We start from the raw sequence: 25,459 nt of genomic DNA, 5'->3' as shown, positions 1-25,459 counted from the left end.
TGTGTGTACAGTGTGTAGTACTGAGTGTGTACCTGTGGCTCTGGGTTTGTCTGTATCTGAAGCCAGTCTGTAGTTGCGTCGGGTCAGAGCCGTTCCTCCTCCTTTAGAGCTCATCCTGTCTGCAGCCTGCTGATCAGATCAATCAATCAGAACATATTGATCTGTAGTGAACAATCAATACATTTATCAGTGATGTGTTAATGAAGAATATAATAAACAGTGTGACTCCGTGTGTACAGGCTCTGTGCTTCTGTATCATGTCTATAATTATATATTTGTATTACACTGTAATAAACCCTGGCTGTGTTGCTAGCTTATAATTTTTCATCCCAGGGTGGTGAAGACTAGTCCCGCCCTCCTTTGCCTCTGATTGGATCGTTGCATACATCGATGTGATTGGTCCGGTTTAGGCATGAGGAGTATGATTGGTTAGAGTCAGGGTCAGAATGTCAGAGTAAGCCAATCAGAGGCTGAGGAGGGCGGGACATGACTTCGCCTTCCTGTGAGGAAAAAATATCGGCTACCGTTAGCTAGTTCTCCACTAAATTAAGTTTCCTTCGTTTAAAAGCCTTAAGCGACGGACCCGTGTCATTAAAGGACACACCCGGAACAGTTCACAGCCTCACAGAGCTCCACTGCACTGTCACGAGCTAGGTGGCTAACGGGCTCAGTCAGTTAGCAGCTAGCAGCTAGCAGCTAACTGACAGCAGCTCTTACCGCTTCCCTCTGTTCCGACGAGCTTCTCCTGCAGCCGAAAGACCAGATTGTATTCAGTCTGATCCGGATAAAATGTCTTCACAGGCGGATCATTTCCACCACAACAGTCTCCTCTGCTTGTCAACGCCTCTCATGATACGGAGCGACAGTTGGGACAAAATAATTGTTGTTGCTTCGCAAAAGGCGAAGCGGACAACGAGCTACAAATTTGGCAGGGGCGGATGTAGACTGGTAGCAATGGGGTGCCAGCAACCCCAAAAATACCTGGCCACCCTAGTTTGGTGTCAAATTTAACATGTTAGTTTAGATTATTTATTATTATTATTTTTAATAATGAGATAAATTATTGTAATGATCTGTTATGGATCTGTGATCATCATTAAAAAAATAAACAAATTCAGAAAAATGTCTGAAAATTTGTAAATAAAACAACATTGATTCCTAATGCTGCCTTCAGATATTTGTATCAAATCCATATGGACATAAATATCTTCATTTGGGGCTTTTCCAAACAAATATTGATACATGTGATGAGGGGTCTAAAGGATATCTGCCAATTAACAAACAAATCCATGTAAAATTAAACAACAAATACTTTTTTACTCTTTACTATATCATTTTAGAAATGTATTAACATTATTAAACTGTAATTTAACAGTTTAATCTATTAAATAAACAGTAATCTTATGATTATTTACAGCTACAGATTGTTCATGTTATTTTACATTAGACATGTAAATTCACATATTTCCAGGTATTTGAAAACAACTGAAAACTCAGTAAACACACAGATTTTGTTTTACAGTGCTGACATTTGACAGGTTGATGGCTTTGTTGAAAAACATTATTGAAGTTAACTGATGAAGATTGATAGCAGAGAAACATTCTAAATATATATTATATATATATATATTCTACAGGGATTATTATAAACTACATAAAGAGGGAGAAGAGTTGTTTCTGTGGAATGCTGATAGACAATATCAAGTATCGGTAATAGCAACAGTTAAGAAGTAAAATAACATTCTCTGGCTGTAATTTATTTTCTTTATTACTGATTCAGTATGAGGCTTAAAAAAAGTCAGATCAAACCAGAGACCCAAATATTTAAATTCCTCCACATTCTTAAGTGGTGTCTGTAAAATGAATCAAGCCACTTATTAACTGAATGTAAAAAGTCAGCTCGAATGCCAAACATACTGCAGGACTTGTTCTTATTCAGTAAGAAGATAGATAGATAGATAGATAGATAGATAGATAGATAGATAGATAGATAGATAGATACTTTATTTATCCCGAGAGAAATTCAAGTATCCAGTAGCATACAAAATACAAAACATACATTAAACATACATTAGACTAAAATAAAAATCCCTAACCTAAAGAATAGACTTAAAAATAAAATAGAAGATAAAATAGAAAGTATACATTAATCATACATTAGACTAAAATTAAAAACCCCTAACCTTAAGAATAGAATTCAAAATAAAATAGAAGATAAAATATAAAGTATAGAAAACCATTTTAGCTGTATCATCAGCCTGTAAAGTAATTATGAGAAGTCTTGGGAGAATAAATCACAGTGTCATCTGCATATAGTTGAATATGACAAATAGAACAGGTTTATGGAGATCATTGATAAAAATAGAGAATAAGAACGGCCTTTAAGATAAACCTTGAGATACACCCTTTTCCATGATCATAAATTCTGCCTTGATACGATACACACTGACATATGTTATTAAGATATTGTAGAATTGAACCAAAGCTGCAAATATTTGGAAAGCCCAATAGAATAAAGTTTGTCAAGAAGGAGGTAGTGATCAACCATGTCAAAAGCCTTTGTATGAACTATAAATATTGCACCTGTCTGCATACTGTAGTCCAATGAGGAGGATACATCATTTGTAAATTTTAAGAGAGCAGTGGTTGTAGACAAGTTAGGTCTGAAACCAGGATGGTATGGAGGTAAGATGTTACGGTCATTAACATATTGAGAGAGTTGATTTTAAAATTCACTTTTTAAACACTTTTGCTATACTGTTAATCAAGGAAATAGACCTATAGTTATTGAGCTTGGGGGATCACCACCTTTTGGCAAAGGGATGACTCTGGCACATTTCCAAATTAATTAAGTGTATAAAGATAAGTTAAACGAGTCAGACACGGGATATGAGGGAACATGAGACGTAAGTTTGATAAACTTTTTGACTTTAAACCATTTGGACGAGCACCACACCTGAGCTTAAATCACAAAAAACCTGCTGAACATCGGAAAGGAGAAGGACATGCCATATTTTGAGTTAGTTACTAAATATCAGAGTTGGGAGAACTGCTGGCTGGCGTTAGCAATTAAAGAGGAATCATTCACAACTTCATTATTACCTCTAATAACAAAGGTTATCTCAGGACACTTCAAATAGAGCAGGTCTAGACTGTACTCCTTATAACATTATTTACAAAGGTGCACAGGATTATTATAATCGTTAACTAAACAATCTTTATAATAATTGGCTTTAGTGTTTCTTGTTTTGGTAGTACATATATTACTTAAATGTTTATATGGATTAAAAGATTGCCATTGCCAATACTGTTGTTACTGTGCATCTGTCTCTCTGTCTCTGTCTCTCTCTCTCTCTCTCTCTCTCTCTCTCTCACTCCAACTGGTCGAGACAGACGACCACCCACCTAGAGCCGGAGGATCTGTCCTAGGTTTCTGCCTTTTAACAGGCAGTGTTTCCTTGCCCTTGTCTCCAAGGTCTTGCTCATGGTGGTACTGTTGGGTCTCTGTAATTAATGTTTTAAAGAGTTCCGTCTAGACCTGCTCTATTTGAAAAGTGTCCTGAGATAACTTCTGTTATGAATTGGTGACATACCAATAAAATTGAATTGAATTGAATTGAATTAAAATCAGTAGCATCCTTTGAATATATAAGAATATAGAATAAGAATAAGAATATATTCTTCAAGCATACAGATGCTTGAAGAATATATTTATGATAAGACTATCAGAAACTGAAGTGAACCAATGAGTGTGTCCAGTTGTGTACACTTTATTGTAAATCAGGTTAAAGAAAATCAGCAACACTGCAATCAACTGTTCAACCACTAACACATTATTAATAATTTCCTTTAATTTAGTACAAATAAAACGTACAGAAAGATAAAACACGCATGCATGTCACAATGTTTTTTCTTCCAGTGAGAATACAATCACACTTTTTGGAAGATAAGAAACAAAACAGGGAATACAATCGTAACCGCTTTATTATTGTTACTGTCTGTTGGCCTCAGGACCAATTTCCTGTTTGTTTGTTTGTTTGAATCTGGGCAGAGGCTCATCAAAGTGTCAGCTGACATGTGAGCACCCGGACGAGCCCCCATTTTGTCACAACAAGCATCAAAGGAAGGACAAAATGGGGAGACCACACAGGACTCTTCAACATAATATAAACCAATTTAAGAAAGCTAATTAAATGTATTATGGGTTTACTAATTTATTTTACATTTTTAATTCTGCATTTTTTAATACATGGAAATATTAACAAAATTCCTGCTTATTTAAAGAAATTGTCCTTTTATCACATAACAAGATTAAAATACATTTGCAAATCTATATTTTATTTGCAGATATTTACTGTTATATAATACATTTCTAAAATTGTGTAAAATTAGAGAGAATCAGTGTAGTGTATATATATTAGTTGTGTAATTTTAATGTATTAGTTAGTTAACTGACAGATATGTTGTATAATGATGGAAGTAGAATAAATGTTGTTTATCAGTGTATAAGGTAAACTGTCCAAATACAGTTGTTATCAGTGTAAACAGCAATAATTACTGTAATCTCACAGATAATGACTTTTATTACACTTCTATAACTTTTAACATTCACATTAAAATAATAACAATCCAATAATAACAGCACTGTGCTGTACTCTCATGGTGCTCCAGCTCCTGAAATATTACTTATATATCATAAACTAAACAAAAACATAAATGTATTGTGACCTGTGTGAAAGCTTTCACAGTCTCACACTGTCAGTCCTCATTATCCCTCCAAGGATATCACAGCTGTAAACACTTTCTGTATCAAGTATTAAATATAAAATAAGTTAGCCTATATGTAAATCTATCTATAGTGTGGTGTCTTTTGTTTTGTTTTTTATTTCTTTATTTGATCTTTTATTTTATTTTATTTGATGTGCATAAAATATGTTCTCTTTTGTTGTGTGTATTTGTTTATTGCTGATCATATTGATGGTCATTGTATTGAAATATTTTGTACATTTCATCAATAAAAAAGAAAATAAACTGAAGGAAATCTGTGGACCGGAAGAGACTTTCATACGCGGCCTGTGATTGGCTGAGGGTATTTTACTGTTCGCTGATTGGCCAATGGCAGACCCGCCTGTAGAAGGTTCCATTTCACAGGACAGAGGGGGGTTCTCCACATTGTACGATTTCTCCACCAAAAGAGAACCACAATTCCCTCCGGTTAGAGACATTTACATAAAACATGTGGTTTGTTATTATATTGTCGTCACGGCGAACAATTTAAAACCCGATAAAGCGCGAAAACCTGGTGTTCAAACAGAAAACAACCCCGGGACCCGTTGGTGCTGCTCGGTGTCGTCCGTCCCACTGCCTGAACCGGAGAGATCGATAAGCTGTATCCGCGCTGGTATTGATCACTCAGGTGTGTCAGAGGGTCTTTCTGCTTCGTCTCGTGCTGCTACCTGCCGGAGGAACATGCTGCGCGTGCGGGCGGCGGTGAGCCAGGTGCGGAGAGGGTATGTACTGCGCATGAGCCGAACGACACTGCTGCACGAGACTGCTTCACCTTTTACAACATGTCAGTGAGCTAATGCTAACAGCTAACAGCTAACTCTGATCAATAACTCTGATCAGTCAGTATCATTAATAAACTGCGTCATCAATAAAGTTCAGTTTGTTCACGTTCTCACGTTTTAAATAAAGTTAATGAGCGCGCGAGATTGTTATATAATTTATATATATATATTATAATATATATATATTATATATATAATATTATTTATAATATTATATATTAATATTATAATTATTATAATATTATATATATATTATAATATATATATATATAATAATATTATAAATATATTATAATATATATATTATAATATATATATATATATAATATTATAATATTATATATTAAAATATATATATAATATTATATATATATAATATTATATATATAATATTATAATATAATATATATATATATATAATATTATAAATAATATATATATTAAAATATATATATAATATTATATATATATAATATTATATATATAATATTATAAATAATATTATATATATATAATATTATAAATAATATATATATAATATTATTTATAATATTATATATATATTATATATTATAATATATATATATATTATATATATATATATATATTATATATATTGTATATATATATATATATAATATTATATATAATATATTATATATAAATTATATATAATATATTATATATTAATACTGACAGTGGATTTATTGATTAATAGATTAATGGACTTATTGATTAAGGAACTGATGGTTGCAGCTGTTTGATTTATAAGAAATCATATTTAATACACCCCCCCCCACTGACTGCTGTTGCTCTGTAACATCTGTATAAACCTGTTTTCCCCTCCAGATGTTTCTGATCTCAGAGTTGCAGCCACCTGTGGAGTTTCAGTGTGTAGACAGTGAGAATGTCTCAACCCCCCCCCCCGTCAGGGCGGCTGTCAGTGACCTTCACTGTGTTTGCCTGGTTTGGTAATCAAACACTGAAGCTGCTGTCAGACTCTCAGAAACTGGATGAAACCAGATCACAAACTGGGTTTAATCAGTTTTAATGTGATCACAGTTTCTCTGTATAATGGGTTAGTTAGGGTTGTCCTGTTTCAGGAGTTATTGAAGAGCTGCTCCTCTTCTTCACCCTCTTCCTCAGCGCATCAGAGTGTTTCTTTATGTCACTTTAACTGGGAGATACAGACCGACTCTTTACAGCTTTAAACCTTTCTTACTGACCCAGGTCTCTGCTGGCTGCCTCAGTCTGGACTCACTCGCAGTAACTGTGTCTCTCTGTCTGTCTGAAGGTTCAGGATGTTCCCTTGTGCAGCCGTGGAGGTGAAGAACGAGCCGATCCTGGGCTTCATGGAGGGGAGTGCAGAAAGGAAAGAGCTGCTGAAGGTGAGAACCTGAATGAACGCAGACTTTACTCTGAACTCTTCCTCTGTACCTTCATCTTGGTCTCTTATGGTTGCAGGCCTTAGACAGCCTGAAGGGGAGGACGGAGGAGATCCCCTGTGTGGTTGGAGATGAACGAGTGTGGACCAAAGACATCAGATACCAATTATCTGTGAGTGAACGTATCGCTGCATCAATCTGAAGATATTGTTTCATGTATTGAACTCTGATGGAAACTGTCTCTGTTTCTTCTCCCAGCCGTTCAATCACTCACATAAAGTGGCAAAGTTCTGTTACGCTGACAAGGTAAGAACCTGTACACAAGAAATAATATTAATAATGTTCCAGCAGACAATACTGTACAATAACTTTAGTCTTAAATACAGTAATAAATAAAATACAGGTTTAAGCTTTAATGTTACTGTTGTTTCTCTGCAGTTAGATCAGATTTAAACTGGCTCCTTATTCGAGTCCAGACTGTTGTTTCAGAGCTGTAAGAAGATCAGCCAACAGGCAGTCCAACGCATTTCTGATCTTAAGATCGGTCTTACTTCCCCACTGTGGAACCAGTGGAACCAGTAGAACCAGTAGAACAGGGTATCCCCATTATAAATCCCCTGTGATGTAGTTTCTCTAACAGTTAAACACTGGTATCTCACAGCTAAACCTTTATTTATTCTGCATTTTAAAGGAACTTATGTAGAATAAAGTCATTTTTTTACATTACAGACTTAACATTTATATGACAAAACTGATTCTCTTGATGGTAAAAACATATTTATACAGTAAAATATTCATTTAAATGAACGGTATTAAAATCCTTTTATCCGAACTGAGTCCAGCAGAGGTTCAGTGACTGTGTGCAAACACTGCTGGCCCACTTTGGGTTGAGCTGAATATGTAAAAGTAGTCTAAACAGGTCGATAACAGAGTTCATTCTCTGCTGGACGGCAGCTGTTTGTAACTTGGACTCCTCTCAGTGTAGATTATATTTTACTTATTGGTAACTTATTACCACATGTGTCTTACTATGTCTCATATTCTTGTTGTAACACTGGAGCTTTATAAATAAAGTTTCTGTTTGAATGTGACCACTGCAGGAGCTCATCAACAAAGCCATCCTGGCGTCTGTGTCAGCGAGGAAGGAGTGGGACCTGAAGCCCGTCCAGGACAGAGCCCAGATTCTCTTCAAAGCAGCCGACGTCATCAGTGGACCCAAGAGAGCAGAAATCCTGGCCAAGACCATGATTGGACAGGTACACTGCCCACGGAGGCCAACCGCCGCAACTACACTTTCTATCAAACTTTAAATGTTTTATCTGGTTTCTAACTTCAGTCTCATTTATGTCAATTCAAATTCAATTCAATTCAATTCAATTTTATTTGTATAGCACCAATTCATAACAGAAGTTATCTCAGGACACTTTTCAAATAGAGCAGGTCTAGACCGAACTCCTTATAACATTTACAGAGACCCAACAGTACCACCATCAGCAAGCACTTGGCGACAAGGGCAAGGAAAAATTGCCTGTTAAAAGGCAGAAACCTAGGACAGATCCTCCGGCTCTAGGTGGGCGGTTGTCTGTCTCGACCAGTTGGGGTGAGAGAGAGAGAGAGACAGACAGAGAGAGAGACAGACAGACGCACAGTAACAACAGTATTGGCAATGGCAATCTAGCAGGACCATGGCAGGAGGCTCCACCAGGATCTATGAGAACCTGCGAGACGAGAAAGCACAAGAACTCCGGGGAAGAAGTGAAGTTAGTAACATGCATTAATGGAACATGAATGAGTGCAGAAAGACAGAGGAAGGGAGGAGCTCAGTGCACCATGGGAAATCCCCCGATAGTCTAGGCCTATAGCAGCATAACTAAGGGATGGTTCAGGACTCACCTGATCCAGCCCTAACTATAAGCTTTATCAAAGAGGAATGTCTTAAGCCTACTCTTGAATGTGGTGAGGGTGTCTGCCTCCCGAACCACAACTGGAAGCTGGTTCCACAGGAGAGGAGCTTGGTAACTGAAGGCTCTGGCTCCTGTTCTACTTTTTAGAGACTATAGGAACCACAAGTAGCCCAGCATTCAGAGAACGTAGTGTTCTAGTGGGGTAATAGGGTACTATGAGCTCTTTAAGATATGAAGGGGCCTGACCATGAAGAGCTTTATAGGTGAGGAGGAGGATTTTAAATTCTATTCTACATTTTACAGCGAGCCAGTGCAGAGAAGCTAGTACAGGAGAGATGTGATCTCTTTTTCTAGTTCCTGTCAGTACTCGTGCTGCAGCGTTCTGAATTAATTGGAGCGTTTTAATGGACTTATTGGGGCAACCTGATAATAAAGAGTTGCAGTAATCCAGCCTTGAAGTAACAAATGCATGGATTAGTTTTTCTGCATCTGTCTGTGATAGGATGTGTCTAATTTTTCTAATATTACGTAAATGAAAGAAGGCGGTCCTAGAGGTCTGCTTTAAGTGGGAGTTAAATGACAAATCCTGATCAAAGATAACTCCAAGATTCCTGACAATGGTGCTAGAGGCCAAGTTAATGCCATCTAGAGTAACTATATCTTTAGACAGTGAGTCTCTAAGGTTTTTGGGGCCAAGAACAAGAATTTGGTTTTTTTCTGAGTTTAACATCAGAAAATTGCAGCTCATCCAGGATTTTATGTCCATAAGACATGTTTGTAATTTAGATAATTGATTAATTTCATTGGGTTTGATTGATAGATATAACTGCGTATCATCTGCATAACAGTGAAAGTTAATGGAGTGATTCCTAATAATGTTGCCTAAAGGGAGCATATATAAAGTAAATAGTATTGGTCCAAGTACAGAACCTTGTGGAACTCCATGACTAACTGTAGTATTTATGGAGGATTCATCGTTAACATGTACAAACTACGAGCGATCTGATAAATATGACTTAAACCAGCTTAGTGCGGTTCCTTTGATGCCAATTTGATGCTCAAGTCTCCCCAAAAGAATATTATGGTCAATGGTGTCAAATGCAGCACTAAGATCTAATAATACAAGTACAGAGACAAGTCCATTGTCAGAAGCAGTCAGAAGGTCATTATTAACTTTAACCAGAGCTGTCTCTGTGCTATGATGAACTCTAAATCCTGACTGAAAATCCTCAAATAAACTATTGTTATGTAGAAATTCACACAACTCTTTGGCGACTACTTTCTCCAGAATCTTAGAGAGGATGGGGAGGTTAGAAATCGGTCTATAGTTGGCTAAAACCCCTGGGTCAAGAGTGGGCTTTTTAAGAAGGGGTTTAATTACAGCTACTTTAAAGGACTGTGGTACATATCCTGATAATAAAGAAAGATTAATCATATCCAGTAAAGAAGTGCCAATTAAGGGAACAACTTCTTTAAGCAGCCTAGTTGGGATCGGGTCTAATAGACAGGTTGATGGCTTCGATGAAGAAATGATTGAAGTTAACTGATGAAGATCGATAGCAGAAAAACAGTCGAAATATATATCTAAGTTTACACTGACAGAAGTCCCTGAACTTGGAGAGCCACTGGTAACTGTTGATGGCAGTTGGTGATTAATTTTTTCTCTAATAGTAATAATTTTATTATAGAAGAAGCTCATGAAGTCATTGCTACTTAAGTTTATGGGGATATGTGGCTCGATAGAGCTGTGACTCTCTGTCAGCCTGGCTACAGTGCTGAAGAGGAACCTAGGGTTGTTCTTATTTTCTTCTATTAGTGCTGAGTAATAGGCTCCTCTGGCATTACGGAGGGCCTTTCTATACGTTTTAAGATTATCTTGCCAAATTGAGCGATATTCTGATAATTTGGAAGAGCGCCATTTCCTTTCAGATTTCCTAGCTATTTGTTTTAACTGGCGGGTTTGGTGGTTGTACCAAGGTGCTAGTCTCCTATGTTTTAATAATTTCCTTTTTATAGGAGCGATAGAGTCTAATGTTGATCGTAGTGAGCCTGCAGCACTATCAACAAGATTATCAATTTCAGAGGGACTAAAGTCGTTATATGACTCTGTTAAATTCAGACATGGCATTGAATTAAACACTGAAGGAATCTCCTCCTTAAATTTAGCTGCAGCACTGTCAGATAGACATCTGCTGTAGGAAGTTTTGCCTAATGGCTTATAATCTAACAACATGAATTCAAAAGTTATTAAATAATGGTCAGATAGGAAAGGATTATGTGGGAAGACTATTAAATGTTCAATATCAATGCCATATGATAAAACAAGGTTCAAGAGTGTGATTAAAACAATGAGTTGGTTTATTTACACTCTGACAGAAGCCAATTGAGTCTATTAATGATATAAATGCGTTACTAAGGCTGTCATTGTTAACATCCACATGAATATTAAAATCACCTACAATAATTACTTTAACTGATTTAAGGACTAAACTTGATAAAAACTCTGAGAATTCAGATATAAAATCAGAGTACGGTCCAGGAGCGCGGTACACTATAACAAATAGAACTGGCTGCAGTGTTTTCCAGTTTGGGTGAGAAAGACTAAGAACAAGGCTTTCAAATGAATTATAATTTAGTTTAGGTTTAGGGTCCATTAAAACGCTCGAATCATATATGGCTGCCACTCCACCTCCTCGGCCAGTGCCTCGAGGAATGTGAGTATTAATATGACTGGGGGGTGGATTCATTTAGGCTAACATACTCCTCGTGGGACAACCAGGTCTCAGTAAGACAAAGTAAATCAATATCATAATCTGATATTAATTCATTCACTAAAACAGCTTTAGAGGACAGTGACCTGATATTTAACAGTCCACATTTCATTCTCTTATTTTGTGCTACTGAGGAATTAGTTTTAATTTTTATTAGGTTTTTATGTTGAACTCCTCTTGTTTTTATTTCTTTAAATAGTTTAGGTGGTCGGGGGGACAGACACAGTCTCTATGGGGTTTTGGGTGGGTGACTGTTCTAAAGAAAGCGCAGAGAAGTGTGTAAGACAGCAGCTCTGCTTCCTGGTCCTAACCCTGGACTGTCAGGTTTTAGAAATAAACTTCGCCATATTTCTAGATAAGAGAGCCGCTCCATCCAAAGTGGGATGGATGCCGTCTCTCCTAATCAGACCAGGTTTTCCCCAAAAAGGCTTCCAGTTATCAATGAAGCCCACATCGTTTTCTGGACACCACCTCGACAGCCAGCGGTGGAATGACGACATGCGGCTATACATGTCATCACTGGTCACATTGGGGGAGGGGTCCAGAGAAAACTACGGTGTCCGACATTGTCTTAGCATAATTACACACCGACTCCACATTAATCTTAGTGACCTCCGATTGGCGTAAACGGGTGTCGTTACCGCCGACGTGGATAACAATCTTACTGTATTTACGTTTATCTTTAGCCAGCAGTTTTAAATTTGATTCAATGTCGCCCGCTCTGGCCCCAGGGATACATTTAACTATGGCCGCTGGCTTCGCTAACTTCAGGTTTCTGACTATGGAGCTGCCAATAACCAGAGTTGGTTCCTCAGCGGGTGTGTCGCTGAGTGGGGAAAATGTATTAGAAACGTGAAGCGGTTGGTGGTGACCTGTGGGCTTCAGTGTTCTAGTCTTCCTTCGCTCAGTCACCCAGCCTCCCTGTCTTCCCGGCTGCTCTAGAACTACCGGGGGAACTACCGGGGGAACTACCGGGGGAACTACAGATCTAGCAGAAGCTACCTTCGGTCGGACCACACCGGCTACTGGGGGCTGGCTAACTATAGCGGCTAAAGATATCTCTGTGGTGCGGTGCCGTTCCTCTAACTCACTAAGCCTCGCCTCCAGCGCAGTAAATAAACTACATTTAATACAGGTACCATTATCATTAAAGGAGGCAGAGGAATAACTGAACATCTGACACACTGAGCAGGACAGAGGAGAGGGAGAGGGAGAAGCCATAGCTAACTGCTAATGCTAATAAAGCTAGCGTGTATGAAAAACTTTGAAAGTAGTGAAAAGTCGCTAAAAGAAGGAGTAACCCCGAGTGTTTAGGTAGAACTAGTCTACGTTTAAATGTTAAGCGGGAAAATAACCGCTGTAACGAGTAAAACTAATTTATATTTAGCGTTCACTGACAGAGCTACAGCACCAAACAGTGTACACAGAGCAGGAAGTGAACCGGGAATGAGTCAGTACGCTTACCGTAGCACCTCACACACACCTCAGCTGACTCTGCGCCACCTGGAAGCTCAATAACTATAAAATCCAACCTGCAGTCACTGTGCTCACCATCGCTGTCTCTGAGCTTCGGCTGCAGTTACTGCGCTTTCAGTGTCTGTAAATCCTGAATTCTGGACAACTTCAGGACAACGTGGCAATTAAAACAAAGGGAATCTTCATGTTCTCCACTGGGAACTCTGACTGACTCCATTATTATTAGCTGAACCTGTTGCAGCAATTAGTAATAATAGTTCACGTCACTGTGGTAACGATAGCTAGCAACACAGATAATCAATATCTATTATCTATCTAGTCTGAACATGTTGAGCGTTAATGCATCCATCAGCACTCAGAACAAAGTGAACCGTGGTTGTTGTATTTCAGGGGAAGACGGTGATCCAGGCGGAGATCGATGCCGCAGCAGAGCTGATCGACTTCTTCAGATTTAACGCCAAACACGCCATCGAGCTGGAGAAACAACAGCCGCTAAACGCCGAGGGAAGTACCAACACGATGCTGTACCGCGGACTGGAGGTAAAAACAAAGGAGTTGTTCACCCTGTATCCAATCTGGTGTTTAATTTGCTTTTGATTATTGATTATTCTGCCACCTTAAGTTGTTCACAACTCATTAAAAATAAGCGTACTGGGTTTGAAGTTAAACCTGGAACCTTTCACTTTTAATGTTGTTCAATAAATGAATGTATCTTCCTGCTGTTTCCTTCAGGGTTTCGTAGCAGCTGTGGCTCCTTTTAACTTCACTGCTATCGGTGGAAACCTGGCAGGAACTCCCGCTCTGATGGTGAGTGTGATTGTATTCCTCCTCTGAGGGAACTCGATGGTCCTTGATCTCCGTCAGTATCTGGAGGACTGGAGACAGCTCACTCTGTTCAGAGTCTATACTGCAGTCAGCCACCAGGGGAGATGAGAGAGATAGTCTATACTGCAGTCAGCCACCAGGGGGAGATAGAGAGAGATAGAGAGTCTATACTGCAGTCAGCCACCAGGGGGAGATAGAGAGAGAGTCTATACTGCAGTCAGCCACCAGGGGGAGATAGAGAGAGAGTCTATACTGCAGTCAGCCACCAGGGGGAGATAGAGAGAGAGAGAGAGTCTATACTGCAGTCAGCCACCAGGGGGAGATAGAGAGAGAGTCTATACTGCAGTCAGCCACCAGGGGGAGATAGAGAGAGATAGAGAGTCTATACTGCAGTCAGCCACCAGGGGGAGATAGAGAGTGAGTCTATACTGCAGTCAGCCACCAGGGGGAGATAGAGAGAGAGATAGAGAGTCTATACTGCAGTCAGCCACCAGGGGGAGATAGAGAGAGAGTCTATACTGCAGTCAGCCACCAGGGGGAGATAGAGAGAGAGTCTATACTGCAGTCAGCCACCAGGGGGAGATAGAGAGAGAGAGTCTATACTGCAGTCAGCCACCAGGGGGAGATAGAGAGAGAGTCTATACTGCAGTCAGCCACCAGGGGGAGATAGAGAGTCTTTATATGTCTCTGTGTGTTTCAGGGTAATGTCGTCCTGTGGAAGCCCAGTGACACTGCCATGTCTGCCAGCTACGCTGTCTACAATGTCCTGAGGGACTGCGGTCTGCCTCCAAACATCATCCAGTTCCTACCGGCTGACGGTCCGGTGTTCGGAGACACCGTCACCTCCTCTCAGCACCTGGCAGGCATCAACTTCACCGGCAGCGTCCCGTAAGGACAGACTCTCTCATTTGAATAGTTAAATCTACGTAAATCAGCGAGTTAGAAATAAATACAATCAACACGAATGACAAACATAAAATAAGAAAAAAAGAAGATATAAAACTTTGTATATAAAAATACAGTTATTTTCTATAATTAAAAGTTATATTTTATATAAATATTATTTTAATGTGAATGTTAAAAGTTATAGAACTGTAATAAAAGTCATTATCTGTGAAATTACAGTAATAATTGCTGTTTACACTAATAACAACTGTATTTGGACAGTTAAGCAATGCTTATACACTGATAAACAACATTTATTCATATATTATTATAAGATATCTGTCAGTTAACTAATGTAACAGTAACAACAGAACTAATCAGTCAAATAAAGCTGAATGTAAAATAGTAGGACAATAACTCAAAGTCATATAAGTTAAATTAAAATGGTTAATGTTGGCTGTAGATTGAATTATAAGCCACAGTGGGAATAAACATACGAATATTTCAATCTGTCTTTGTAGGACCTTCAAGCGTCTTTGGAAGCAGGTCGCTCAGAACCTGGACACCTACAGGACCTTCCCTCGACTGGCTGGAGGTGAGCAGAACCTCAGAAACAGAATCAGAACGAACCCAACTGTTCACTGAGTACGGTTGTGTTAACTCTATGTGTGCTCGGTGTTTTCAGAGTGCGGAGGGAAGAATTTCCACTTTGTCCACAAGTCTGCAGACATTGAGAGCGTGGTGAAGGGGACGATTCGCTCTGCGTTTGAGTACGGAGGTCAGAAGTGTTCAGCCTGCTCCAGGATGTACGTACCCGACAGCATCTGGCCGCAGATCAAACAGCAGCTTCTGGACATCCACAGACACATCACAGTGGGAGACGTGAGTCCAGAACACGCCACCGCTGCTGCTGCTGCTACTACTACTACTACTACTACTACTGTTACTATTACTACTACTACTACTGTTACTACTACTGTTACTATTACTACTACTACTACTGTTACTACTACTACTGTTACTATTACTACTACTACTACTGTTACTACTACTGTTACTACTACTACTGTTACTATTACTACTACTACTACTACTGTTACTACTGTTACTACTACTGTTACTACTGTTACTATTACTACTACTGTTACTACTGTTACTATTACTACTACTGTTACTACTGTTACTATTACTACTACTACTACTGTTACTATTACTACTACTACTGTTACTACTGTTACTATTACTACTACTGTTACTACTGTTACTATTACTACTACTACTGTTACTACTGTTACTACTACTGTTACTACTACTACTGTTACTATTACTACTACTACTGTTACTATTACTACTACTGTTACTACTGTTACTATTACTACTACTGTTACTACTGTTACTATTACTACTACTGTTACTATTACTACTACTGTTACTACTGTTACTATTACTACTACTACTGTTACTACTGTTACTACTACTGTTACTACTACTACTGTTACTATTACTACTACTACTACTGTTACTACTGTTACTACTACTGTTACTACTGTTACTATTACTACTACTGTTACTACTGTTACTACTACTGTTACTGCTACTACTACTGTTACTACTACTGTTACTGCTACTACTACTGTTACTACTACTGTTACTATTACTACTACTGTTACTACTGTTACTATTACTACTACTACTACTGTTACTACTACTGTTACTGCTACTACTACTGTTACTACTACTGTTACTATTACTACTACTGTTACTACTGTTACTATTACTACTACTGCTACTACTACTACTACTACTACTACTACTACTGTTACTACTACTGTTACTGCTACTACTACTGTTACTACTACTGTTACTGCTACTACTACTGTTACTACTACTGTTACTACTACTGTTACTACTACTACTACTGTTACTACTACTACTACTGTTACTGCTACTACTACTGTTACTACTACTGTTACTGCTACTACTACTGTTACTACTACTGTTACTACTACTGTTACTGCTACTACTACTGTTACTACTACTGTTACTGCTACTGTTACTACTACTACTACTGTTACTGCTACTGTTACTACTACTACTACTGTTACTACTACTGTTACTACTACTACTACTGTTACTACTACTGTTACTGCTACTACTACTGTTACTACTACTGTTACTACTACTACTGTTACTGCTGCTGTACAACCATAACACAGCTGTAAAGCACCACTATAGCTAACAGTGCTATAGCTAACACAGATTAATAATGTCTTACTGAAGATGTTTATTGATTATATGTCAGATTAATGTCTTTCTGACCTCGATGAGTTTAATAAACTGATTTCTTTCTCCCGCAGCCGGTGGAAGACTTCAGCACGTTTTTCTCAGCTGTGATCGATGACAAGGTGAAGTTCTCTCCTCCCCATAAGGTCTTTCCTTCCTCTTCCACTCACTGTAACCTTTTTCTCTGACCGCTTCCTGTTTCCTCCCACAGTCGTTTGCTCGCATTAAGCGGTGGTTGGACCGCACCAAGTCCTCTCCCAGTCTCAGGGTCATCGCTGGAGGTCACTGTGACGACACCAAGGGTTACTTTGTGGAGCCGACCATCATCGAGACCACAGACCCACAGGACGCCATCATGAACGAGGTCCACACTGACACTGATTATTATTACACTGTAATATATAGTGCTCTAAGATTACAACAGGAGCCCAGTACTTATTACAGTAAGGTTCATATGAATATGAGTAAACGTTGGTTAATAAGCTGCTCAGACTCTCTCCCACTGTCTGTCCCGTGCAGGAGATCTTCGGGCCCGTCCTGTCGGTGTATGTTTACCCTGAGAACGAGTACAAAGAGGTGCTGCAACTGATCGACAACACGTCCCCATACGCTCTGACGGGAGCCGTCTACGCTCAGGACAAGTGAGACACGTTTATCTATGTTAAGATGAGTTAGACCAGGACCTGTTTCTGTCTGTGGTCAGCAGAACCTACAGAACACCTACAGCAGAACCTACAAAACACCTATAGCAGAACCTACAGAACACCTACAGCAGAACCTACAGAACACCTACAGCAGAACCTACAAAACACCTATAGCAATTCAATTCAATTCAATTTTATTTGTATAGCGCCAATTCATAACAGAAGTTATCTCAGGACACTTTTCAAATAGAGCAGGTCTAGACCGAACTCTTTAAAACATTATTTACAGAGACCCAACAGTACCACCATGAGCAAGACCTTGGCGACAAGGGCAAGGAAAAACTGCCTGTTAAAAGGCAGAAACCTAGGACAGATCCTTCGGCTCTAGGTGGGTGGTCGTCTGTCTCGACCAGTTGGGGTGAGAGAGAGAGAGAGAGAGAGAGAGCAAGAGACAGACAGACAGACAGACAGGTGCACAGCAACAACAGTATTGGCAATGGCAATCTAGCAGGACCATGGCAGGAGGCTCCACCAGGATCGACAAGAACCTGCGAGACGAGAAAGCACAAGAACTCCGGGGAAGAAGTGAAGTTAGTAACATGCATTAAAGGGACATGAATGAGTGCAGAAAGAGAGAGGAAGGGAGGAGCTCAGTGCACCATGGGAAATCCCCCGATAGTCTAGGCCTATAGCAGCATAACTAAGGGATGGTTCAGGACTCACCTGATCCAGCCCTAACTATAAGCTTTATCAAAGAGGAATGTCTTAAGCCTACTCTTAAATGTGGTGAGGGTGTCTGCCTCCCGAACCACAACTGGAAGCTGGTTCCACAGGAGAGGAGCTTGGTAACTGAAGGCTCTGGCTCCTGTTCTACTTTTAGAGACTATAGGAACCACTAGTAGCCCAGCATTCAGAGAACGTAGTGTTCTAGAGGGGTAATAGGGTACTATGAGCTCTTTAAGATATGAAGGGGCCTGACCATGAAGAGCTTTATAGGTGAGGAGGAGGATTTTAAATTCTATTCTACATTTTACAGGGAGCCAGTGCAGAGAAGCTAGTACAGGAGAGATGTGATCTCTTTTTCTAGTTCCTGTCAGTACTCGTGCTGCAGCGTTCTGAATTAATTGGAGCGTTTTAATGGACTTATTGGGGCAACCTGATAATAAAGAGTTGCAGTAATCCAGCCTTGAAGTAACAAATGCATGGATTAGTTTTTCTGCATCTGTCTGTGATAGTATGTGTCTAATTTTTGTAATATTACGTAAATGAAAGAAGGCAGTCCTAGAGGTCTGCTTTATGTGGGAGTTAAATGACAAATCCTGATCAAAGATAACTCCAAGATTCAGTTTAACATCAGAAAATTGCAGGTCATCCAGGATTTTATGTCCTTAAGACATGTTTGTAATTTAGATAATTGATTAATTTAATCGGGCTTGATTGATAGATATAACCACGTATCATCTGCATAACAGTGAAAGTTAATGGAGTGATTCCTAATAATGTTGCCTAAAGGGAGCATATATAAAGTAAATAGTATTGGTCCAAGTACAGAACCTTGTGGAACTCCATGACTAACTGTAGTATTTATTGAAGATTCATCGTTAACATGTACAAACTGCGAGCGATCTGATAAATATGACTTAAACCAGCTTAGTGCGGTTCCTTTAATGCCAATTTGATGCTCAAGTCTCCCCAAAAGAATATTATGGTCAATGGTGTCAAATGCAGCACTAAGATCTAATAATACAAGTACAGAGACAAGTCCATTGTCAGAAGCAATCAGAAGGTCATTATTAACTTTAACCAGAGCTGTCTCTGTGCTATGATGAACTCTAAATCCTGACTGAAAATCCTCAAATAAACTATTGTTATGTAGAAATTCACACAACTCTGGCGACTACTTTCTCCAGAATCTTAGAGAGGAAGGGAAGGTTAGAAATCGGTCTATAGTTGGCTAAAACCCCTGGGTCAAGAGTGGGCTTTTTAAGAAGGGGTTTAATTACAGCTACTTTAAAGGACTGTGGTACATATCCTGATAATAAAGAAAGATTAATCATATCCAGTAAAGAAGTGCCAATTAAGGGAACAACTTCTTTAAGCAGCCTAGTTGGGATCGGGTCTAATAGACAGGTTGATGGCTTCGATGAAGAAATGATTGAAGTTAACTGATGAAGATCGATAGCAGAAAAACAGTCTAAATATATATCTAAGTTTACATTGGCAGAAGTCCCTGAACTTGGAGAGCCACTGATAACCGTTGATGGCAGTTGGTGATTAATTTTTTCTCTAATAGTAATAATTTTATTATAGAAGAAGCTCATGAAGTCATTGCTACTTAAGTTTATGGGGATATGTGGCTCAATAGAGCTGTGACTCTCTGTCAGCCTGGCTACAGTGCTGAAGAGGAACCTAGGGTTGTTCTTATTTTCTTCTATCAGTGCTGAGTAATAGGCTCCTCTGGCATTACGGAGGGCCTTTCTATAAGTTTTAAGATTATCTTGCCAATTTGAGCGATATTCTGATAATTTGGAAGAGCACCATTTCCTTTCAGATTTCCTAGCTATTTGTTTTAACTGGCGGGTTTGGTGGTTGTACCAAGGTGCTAGTCTCCTATGTTTTAATAATTTCCTTTTTATAGGAGCGATAGAGTCTAATGTTGATCGTAGTGAGCCTGTAGCACTATGGACAAGATTATCAATTTCAGAGGGACTAAAGTTATTATAGGACTCTGTTGAATTCAGACATGGCATTGAATTAAACACTGAAGGAATCTCCTCCTTAAATTTAGCTACAGCACTGTCAGATAGACATCTGCTGTAGGAAGTTTTGCCTAATGGCTTATAATCTAACAACATGAATTCAAAAGTTATTAAATAATGGTCAGATAGGAAAGGATTATGTGGGAAGACTATTAAATGTTCAATATCAATGCCATATGATAGAACAAGGTCAAGAGTGTGATTAAAACAATGAGTTGGTTTATTTACACTCTGACAGAAGCCAATTGAGTCTATTAATGATATAAATGCATTACTAAGGCTGTCATTGTTAACATCCACATGAATATTAAAATCACCTACAATAATTACTTTATCTGATTTAAGGACTAAACTTGATAGAAACTCTGAGAATTCAGATATAAAATCAGAGTACGGTCCAGGAGAGCGGTACACTATAACAAATAGAACTGGCTGCAGTGTTTTGAGTGTTGAGAAAGACTAAGAACAAGGCTTTCAAATGAATTATAATTTAGTTTACTATAGCAGAACCTACAGAACACCTACAGCAGAACCTACAAAACACCTATAGCAGAACCTACAGAACACCTACAGCAGAACCTACAGAACACCTACAGCAGAACCTACAGAACACCTACAGCAGAACCTACAGAACACCTACAGCAGAACCTACAGAACACCTACAGCAGAACCTACAGAACACCTACAGCTGGACCTACAGCACCTGGAGCCTCACGTTTAATATAACATTCTTTATTTTATTCACACTGAAACATGTCCCCATGTATAAAACCAGGTCCTTCCTTTTATACCTCTCAATCTAACAATCTACGACCCTGACTATAAACCCCCCCGCTGTCATCTTCTGTCCAAATCACAGTCAACAAAACGTAAATATACATCCGCCTATGTGAGTGAAACCCAGCAGCTTTTACATGAGGCCTCTGGTCTTTAATACTCAGCAGGACAAAGACTGCAGCGTCCACAGGGGGGCGTCAGAGAGCAGAGTCCACAAACACATATTGATCAGTGTGAGGTCTGAAACCTCCAGAAATCCACAGTAATCAGTGATACACTGCTAACAGGTGCTAAGAGGCGCTAACAGGTGCTAACAGCCTTGTTGGACAGACAAAGGACGTCCCGGAGGGGCTGCGAGCCGAGCTGCTGCTAACGTTAGCTCAGCTTGTTTCTCTGATAACTTAAGATCCAGACGTCCGATGACTAAAATCCTTCATCCGGTTCAAATCTAGAGTTAAAAAGCACCAAGATCTAAACAGTGGATGGTAAACAGTCAATGTGTGACAGCTTCTGGCAGACAACCACAACGCTGACGTATAAAGAGGGTTGACGGCTCTGAGCTGGATAAAGTGAGAGGTTGTTGGACTCATAAGGTGTTTGTGTTGCAGGAAGGTGGTCGAGGAGGCAGCTAAAGCCTTGAGGAACGCTGCAGGGAACTACTATGTCAACGATAAATCCACCGGCTCCATCGTGGCTCAACAGCCGTTTGGTGGCGCCAGAGCTTCCGGTAAGAGCCGGTTGTTCCCTGCAGGCTGCCTGGGAACAGGTTTATATCAGTGGGGGGGCGGTGATGGGGTTCTCAAACTATGGTGGGAGCAATCTGAACTATTCCCTAAGAAAAGAAATAACATACATAACAAACATAATCTGAGTGAGATGTGAAAACAGAAACATATTATTAAATATCATACTTTCTACTTTATACTGTCTGTGTCTCTCTCTCTCTCTCTCTCTCTCTCTCTCTCTCTCAAATTCAATTCAAATTCAAAGTGGGCTTTATTGGCATGAAAGTTTTTTAAAAACAGTATTTCCAAAGCAAAGTATTCAAATACAATAAATCAAAGATATAAACATTATGAACATTATATTAGTTATATACAGTGTGTGTGTGTGTGTGTGTGTGTGTGTGTGTGTGTGTGTGTGTGTGTGTGTGTGTGTGTGTGTGTGTGTGTGTGTGTCTGTGTGTGTGTGTGTGTGTCTGTGTGTGTTTGTGTGTGTGTCCCTCAGGTTGTGGCATGTTAATACATACTGGGCAGCAAGGTGTGCCCGCTCTCCTTCTCCGAGGAGTATTTTTAATTTGGAGCTGTGGCTCTCTGTCTCTCTCTCTCTGTCTCTGTCTGTCTCTCTCTGTCTCTGTCTGTCTGTCTGTCTGTCTGTCTGTCTGTCTCTGTCTGTCTGTCTGTCTGTCTGTCTGTCTAATCTGATGTTTCTTCTTCTTCCAGGAACTAATGATAAACCTGGAGGTCGTCACTACGTCCTCAGGTGGACATCCCCACAGGTGGTGAAGGAGACTCAGGTTCCCCTCACAGACTGGAGGTACCCGTACATGGGTTGAGTCCGGAGCCGCAGCCCGCCGGTCCACTCAGAGTCCGTCCCTCAATCAATCAATCAATCAATCAATCAATCATGACAACGCCCTCCATCCCTCCATCCCTCCCTCCGTCCCTCCGTCTTTGCACTGAACCTGGACGTGAATGTATTTGAGGTCTTCTATCCATCAGACTGTTAATGTTGAGTTTTATTTGTAGTCCAATGATCAGAATAATCTGTAACGAGTTTGATGATCGATTAACAAAAGTTCATTTTTAAATGTCAGACTTGAGACGAACCTGAAACTGTTTATTAATACCTGGTAGATTAATCAATAATGATTATTAACACCTGGTAGATTAATCAATAATTATTATTAATACCTGGTAGAGTAATCAATAATGATTATTAATACCTGGTATATTAATCAATAATTATTATTAATACCTGGTAGAGTAATCAATAACTATTATTAACACCTGGTAGATTAATCAATAATTATTATTAACACCTGGTAGAGTAATCAATAATGATTATTAATACCTGGTAGATTAATCAATAATTATTATTAATACCTGGTAGAGTAATCAATAATGATTATTAATACCTGGTAGATTAATCAATAATGATTATTAATACCTGGTAGATTAATCAATAACTATTATTAACACCTGGTAGATTAATCAATAATGATTATTAATACCTGGTAGATTAATCAGTAATTATTATTAATACCTGGTAGAGTAATCAATAATGATTATTAATACCTGGTAGAGTAATCAATAATGAAACATCACTAAAAATCTTCTTTTAGGTCAATGTCCCACTTTTACGTTACATCTCTAAACCAAAGCCTGTTAATAAAATAAACAAATGTTACTGTCACACATTAATCAATAAGCTGCTGTTAATAATGACATCACTTCCTGTCTTTTATCAGAGTATATTTTCTATTTTTATCTGCTGTCCTCTAACGAATGCAGATGATTATATTGCCTTAGTAACTGTAAATTCAGATTTTTGACAATAAATATTAAATTATTACAAAGAAAATGTTTGTTGTTTCTTTTTTTACAGTGAGATGAATGAACTTTAACCTTTTATTGCATTAAATGTTTCTTTATTACTTAAAATGTCTTAAATAATTATATTATATATATAATTATTAGGAAGTTTTTACTTTTTAAGGAGGTAGTTGATAAATTGTGGGAAGTATAAAATCTGATTTCATTAAAAACATTAATACATTTGACTAAAACCTTCTGACGTCTAAACTGATTTTAAATTTAAAGTTAACTCTTATTAAATAATACATATTTCAGTTGTTTTCTTGAAGGAATTTTGCCCAAATATTGAAAGTTAGTGGACGTTGGAGATAAAGCAGTAAAAGGTTCAGGTCCCGACACCAAACCAACGTCAGAGAATAAAAGTGGACTGTTGACATGTTCTACCGGTGATAACCGACCGTACCAGCAGGTGGCGTCAGTCTGCAGTAGAGCTCAGACAGCTGATTGTTTGTTGTACCTTAATCTAAGATTAATAATTAGCAATAAAATCTTACAACAAGACACAGTACTAATAAATGACATACATACAGTACTGAGTGAAATAAACCTCCTTAAATCCACTAATGAGTTCTTCAGTATTAAAGTAAACCTTAATGAAAATATAAAACATCTTTTAATGATCACTTTAATATTTCTGGTATTTAAATTATAATCATTTATTGTCCTTCATCTGCAGCACAAATCTCTTTACACATCCAATGAAACACACTGAAACTGAAACAGAAGATGTGAGTTGATTGATTAATGATTGGTTTTATTTATGGATTATCACATTCATTCCCAGAGACTGGATCACAGGAGATTTCTTCCTCCTGCTAAATGCATTAATGTAGTTTCATTTATAAAGAATTTCAAATGTGTTTTACTGATGAGAGGAAACAGAAACAATAAGACGACCGTATGTAACTCTGCATTCATCAGCTCTCATTTATAAAGTTTTTCACTTGTTTTTAATAAGAAATTTATAAAACAAAGTTGTGATATATTAAAAAGAAACATCTGGATTCTCAGGCACCGAACAAAAAGAATGTGACTCTTATTTCCAACATTAAAACACTAAAAGATATTCAACATAAAACACTAAACAATGAATTTCATAAATATAAAATAACTTTAATCATCTTTAGATCAGAAAACAAGAACAGATAAAATAACGATGCTGAAGTTTAATTTATATTCATATTTAAAGACTTGATGGAACTCTGCTCCACAACTCGATCACATGATGAAGCTCTGATGTTAGCTCAGTGCTAACCTGGTAGCATTCACTTTATTATAACAGCAGTTGTCTGTCTGACAGTGATATACTCATAACCTGGTGGTGATGTATCATTGCACCTTATGCTAAGCTAACTAGCAGGGTGCTGATTATTATGACTAACAGTGAAAAATCAATATTGGGAAGTGTTGATAATAAGTTCCGCACATAAAAAGAAATGTTAATCTACAGTAAATCACAATAGCAATAAGTGAGTTCCAGTGAGAAAATTATTTTTATTTATTATTTTATTCATATTTTATGTGCTCGTACATACATAGTTGTTTACTCTTCACCAAACTAAAGACCATCAGACCTGTTCCAC

At 38.4% G+C, this 25,459-nt stretch overlaps 2 protein-coding genes and 1 long non-coding RNA gene across 8 annotated transcripts in view; 1 reads left to right on the top strand and 2 right to left on the bottom strand.

Annotated features, from left to right (window-relative positions):
* The window catches only part of LOC127371979 (E3 ubiquitin-protein ligase RNF123), a 127,848-nt gene extending 126,927 nt beyond the window's left edge, over positions 1-921 (bottom strand). The window contains exons 1-2 of the mRNA XM_051415251.1: positions 718-921; positions 33-126 (exon numbers count right to left, since the gene is read on the bottom strand). Coding sequence (XP_051271211.1) covers positions 33-114 — 82 coding nt within the window. The 5' untranslated portion in view covers positions 115-126; positions 718-921. The remainder of the gene's footprint in view (positions 1-32; positions 127-717) is intronic.
* A 4,419-nt stretch (positions 922-5,340) lies between these two features.
* Positions 5,341-23,224, top strand: aldh4a1 (aldehyde dehydrogenase 4 family, member A1). The gene is made up of 15 exons (XM_051414823.1): positions 5,341-5,510; positions 6,865-6,958; positions 7,035-7,127; positions 7,214-7,261; positions 8,056-8,211; positions 13,497-13,646; positions 13,839-13,913; positions 14,632-14,819; positions 15,338-15,411; positions 15,502-15,698; positions 17,174-17,221; positions 17,311-17,463; positions 17,619-17,740; positions 21,888-22,006; positions 22,722-23,224. Exons 1-15 carry the CDS (start codon positions 5,470-5,472, stop codon positions 22,832-22,834), a joined length of 1,671 nt encoding a protein of 556 aa, XP_051270783.1. The 5' UTR covers positions 5,341-5,469; the 3' UTR covers positions 22,835-23,224.
* On the bottom strand, positions 23,063-23,662 carry LOC127371778 (uncharacterized). Of its 6 annotated transcripts, XR_007886451.1 has the most exons (4): positions 23,513-23,622; positions 23,289-23,416; positions 23,193-23,224; positions 23,063-23,160 (listed from the first exon to the last, which is right to left on the bottom strand). It is a non-coding gene; the product is annotated as an uncharacterized LOC127371778 (long non-coding RNA). The 6 variants fall into 6 exon arrangements; XR_007886449.1 differs by having other exon boundaries at positions 23,129-23,224; positions 23,321-23,416; XR_007886450.1 differs by having other exon boundaries at positions 23,131-23,224; positions 23,289-23,384; positions 23,513-23,662.
* Positions 23,663-25,459: the final 1,797 nt, after the last annotated feature.

The sequence above is a fragment of the Dicentrarchus labrax genome, unplaced genomic scaffold (assembly GCF_905237075.1).
Source record: "Dicentrarchus labrax unplaced genomic scaffold, dlabrax2021, whole genome shotgun sequence".
Lineage (NCBI taxonomy): Eukaryota > Metazoa > Chordata > Actinopteri > Moronidae > Dicentrarchus > Dicentrarchus labrax.
This window is presented reverse-complemented; position numbering and strand designations above follow the sequence as displayed.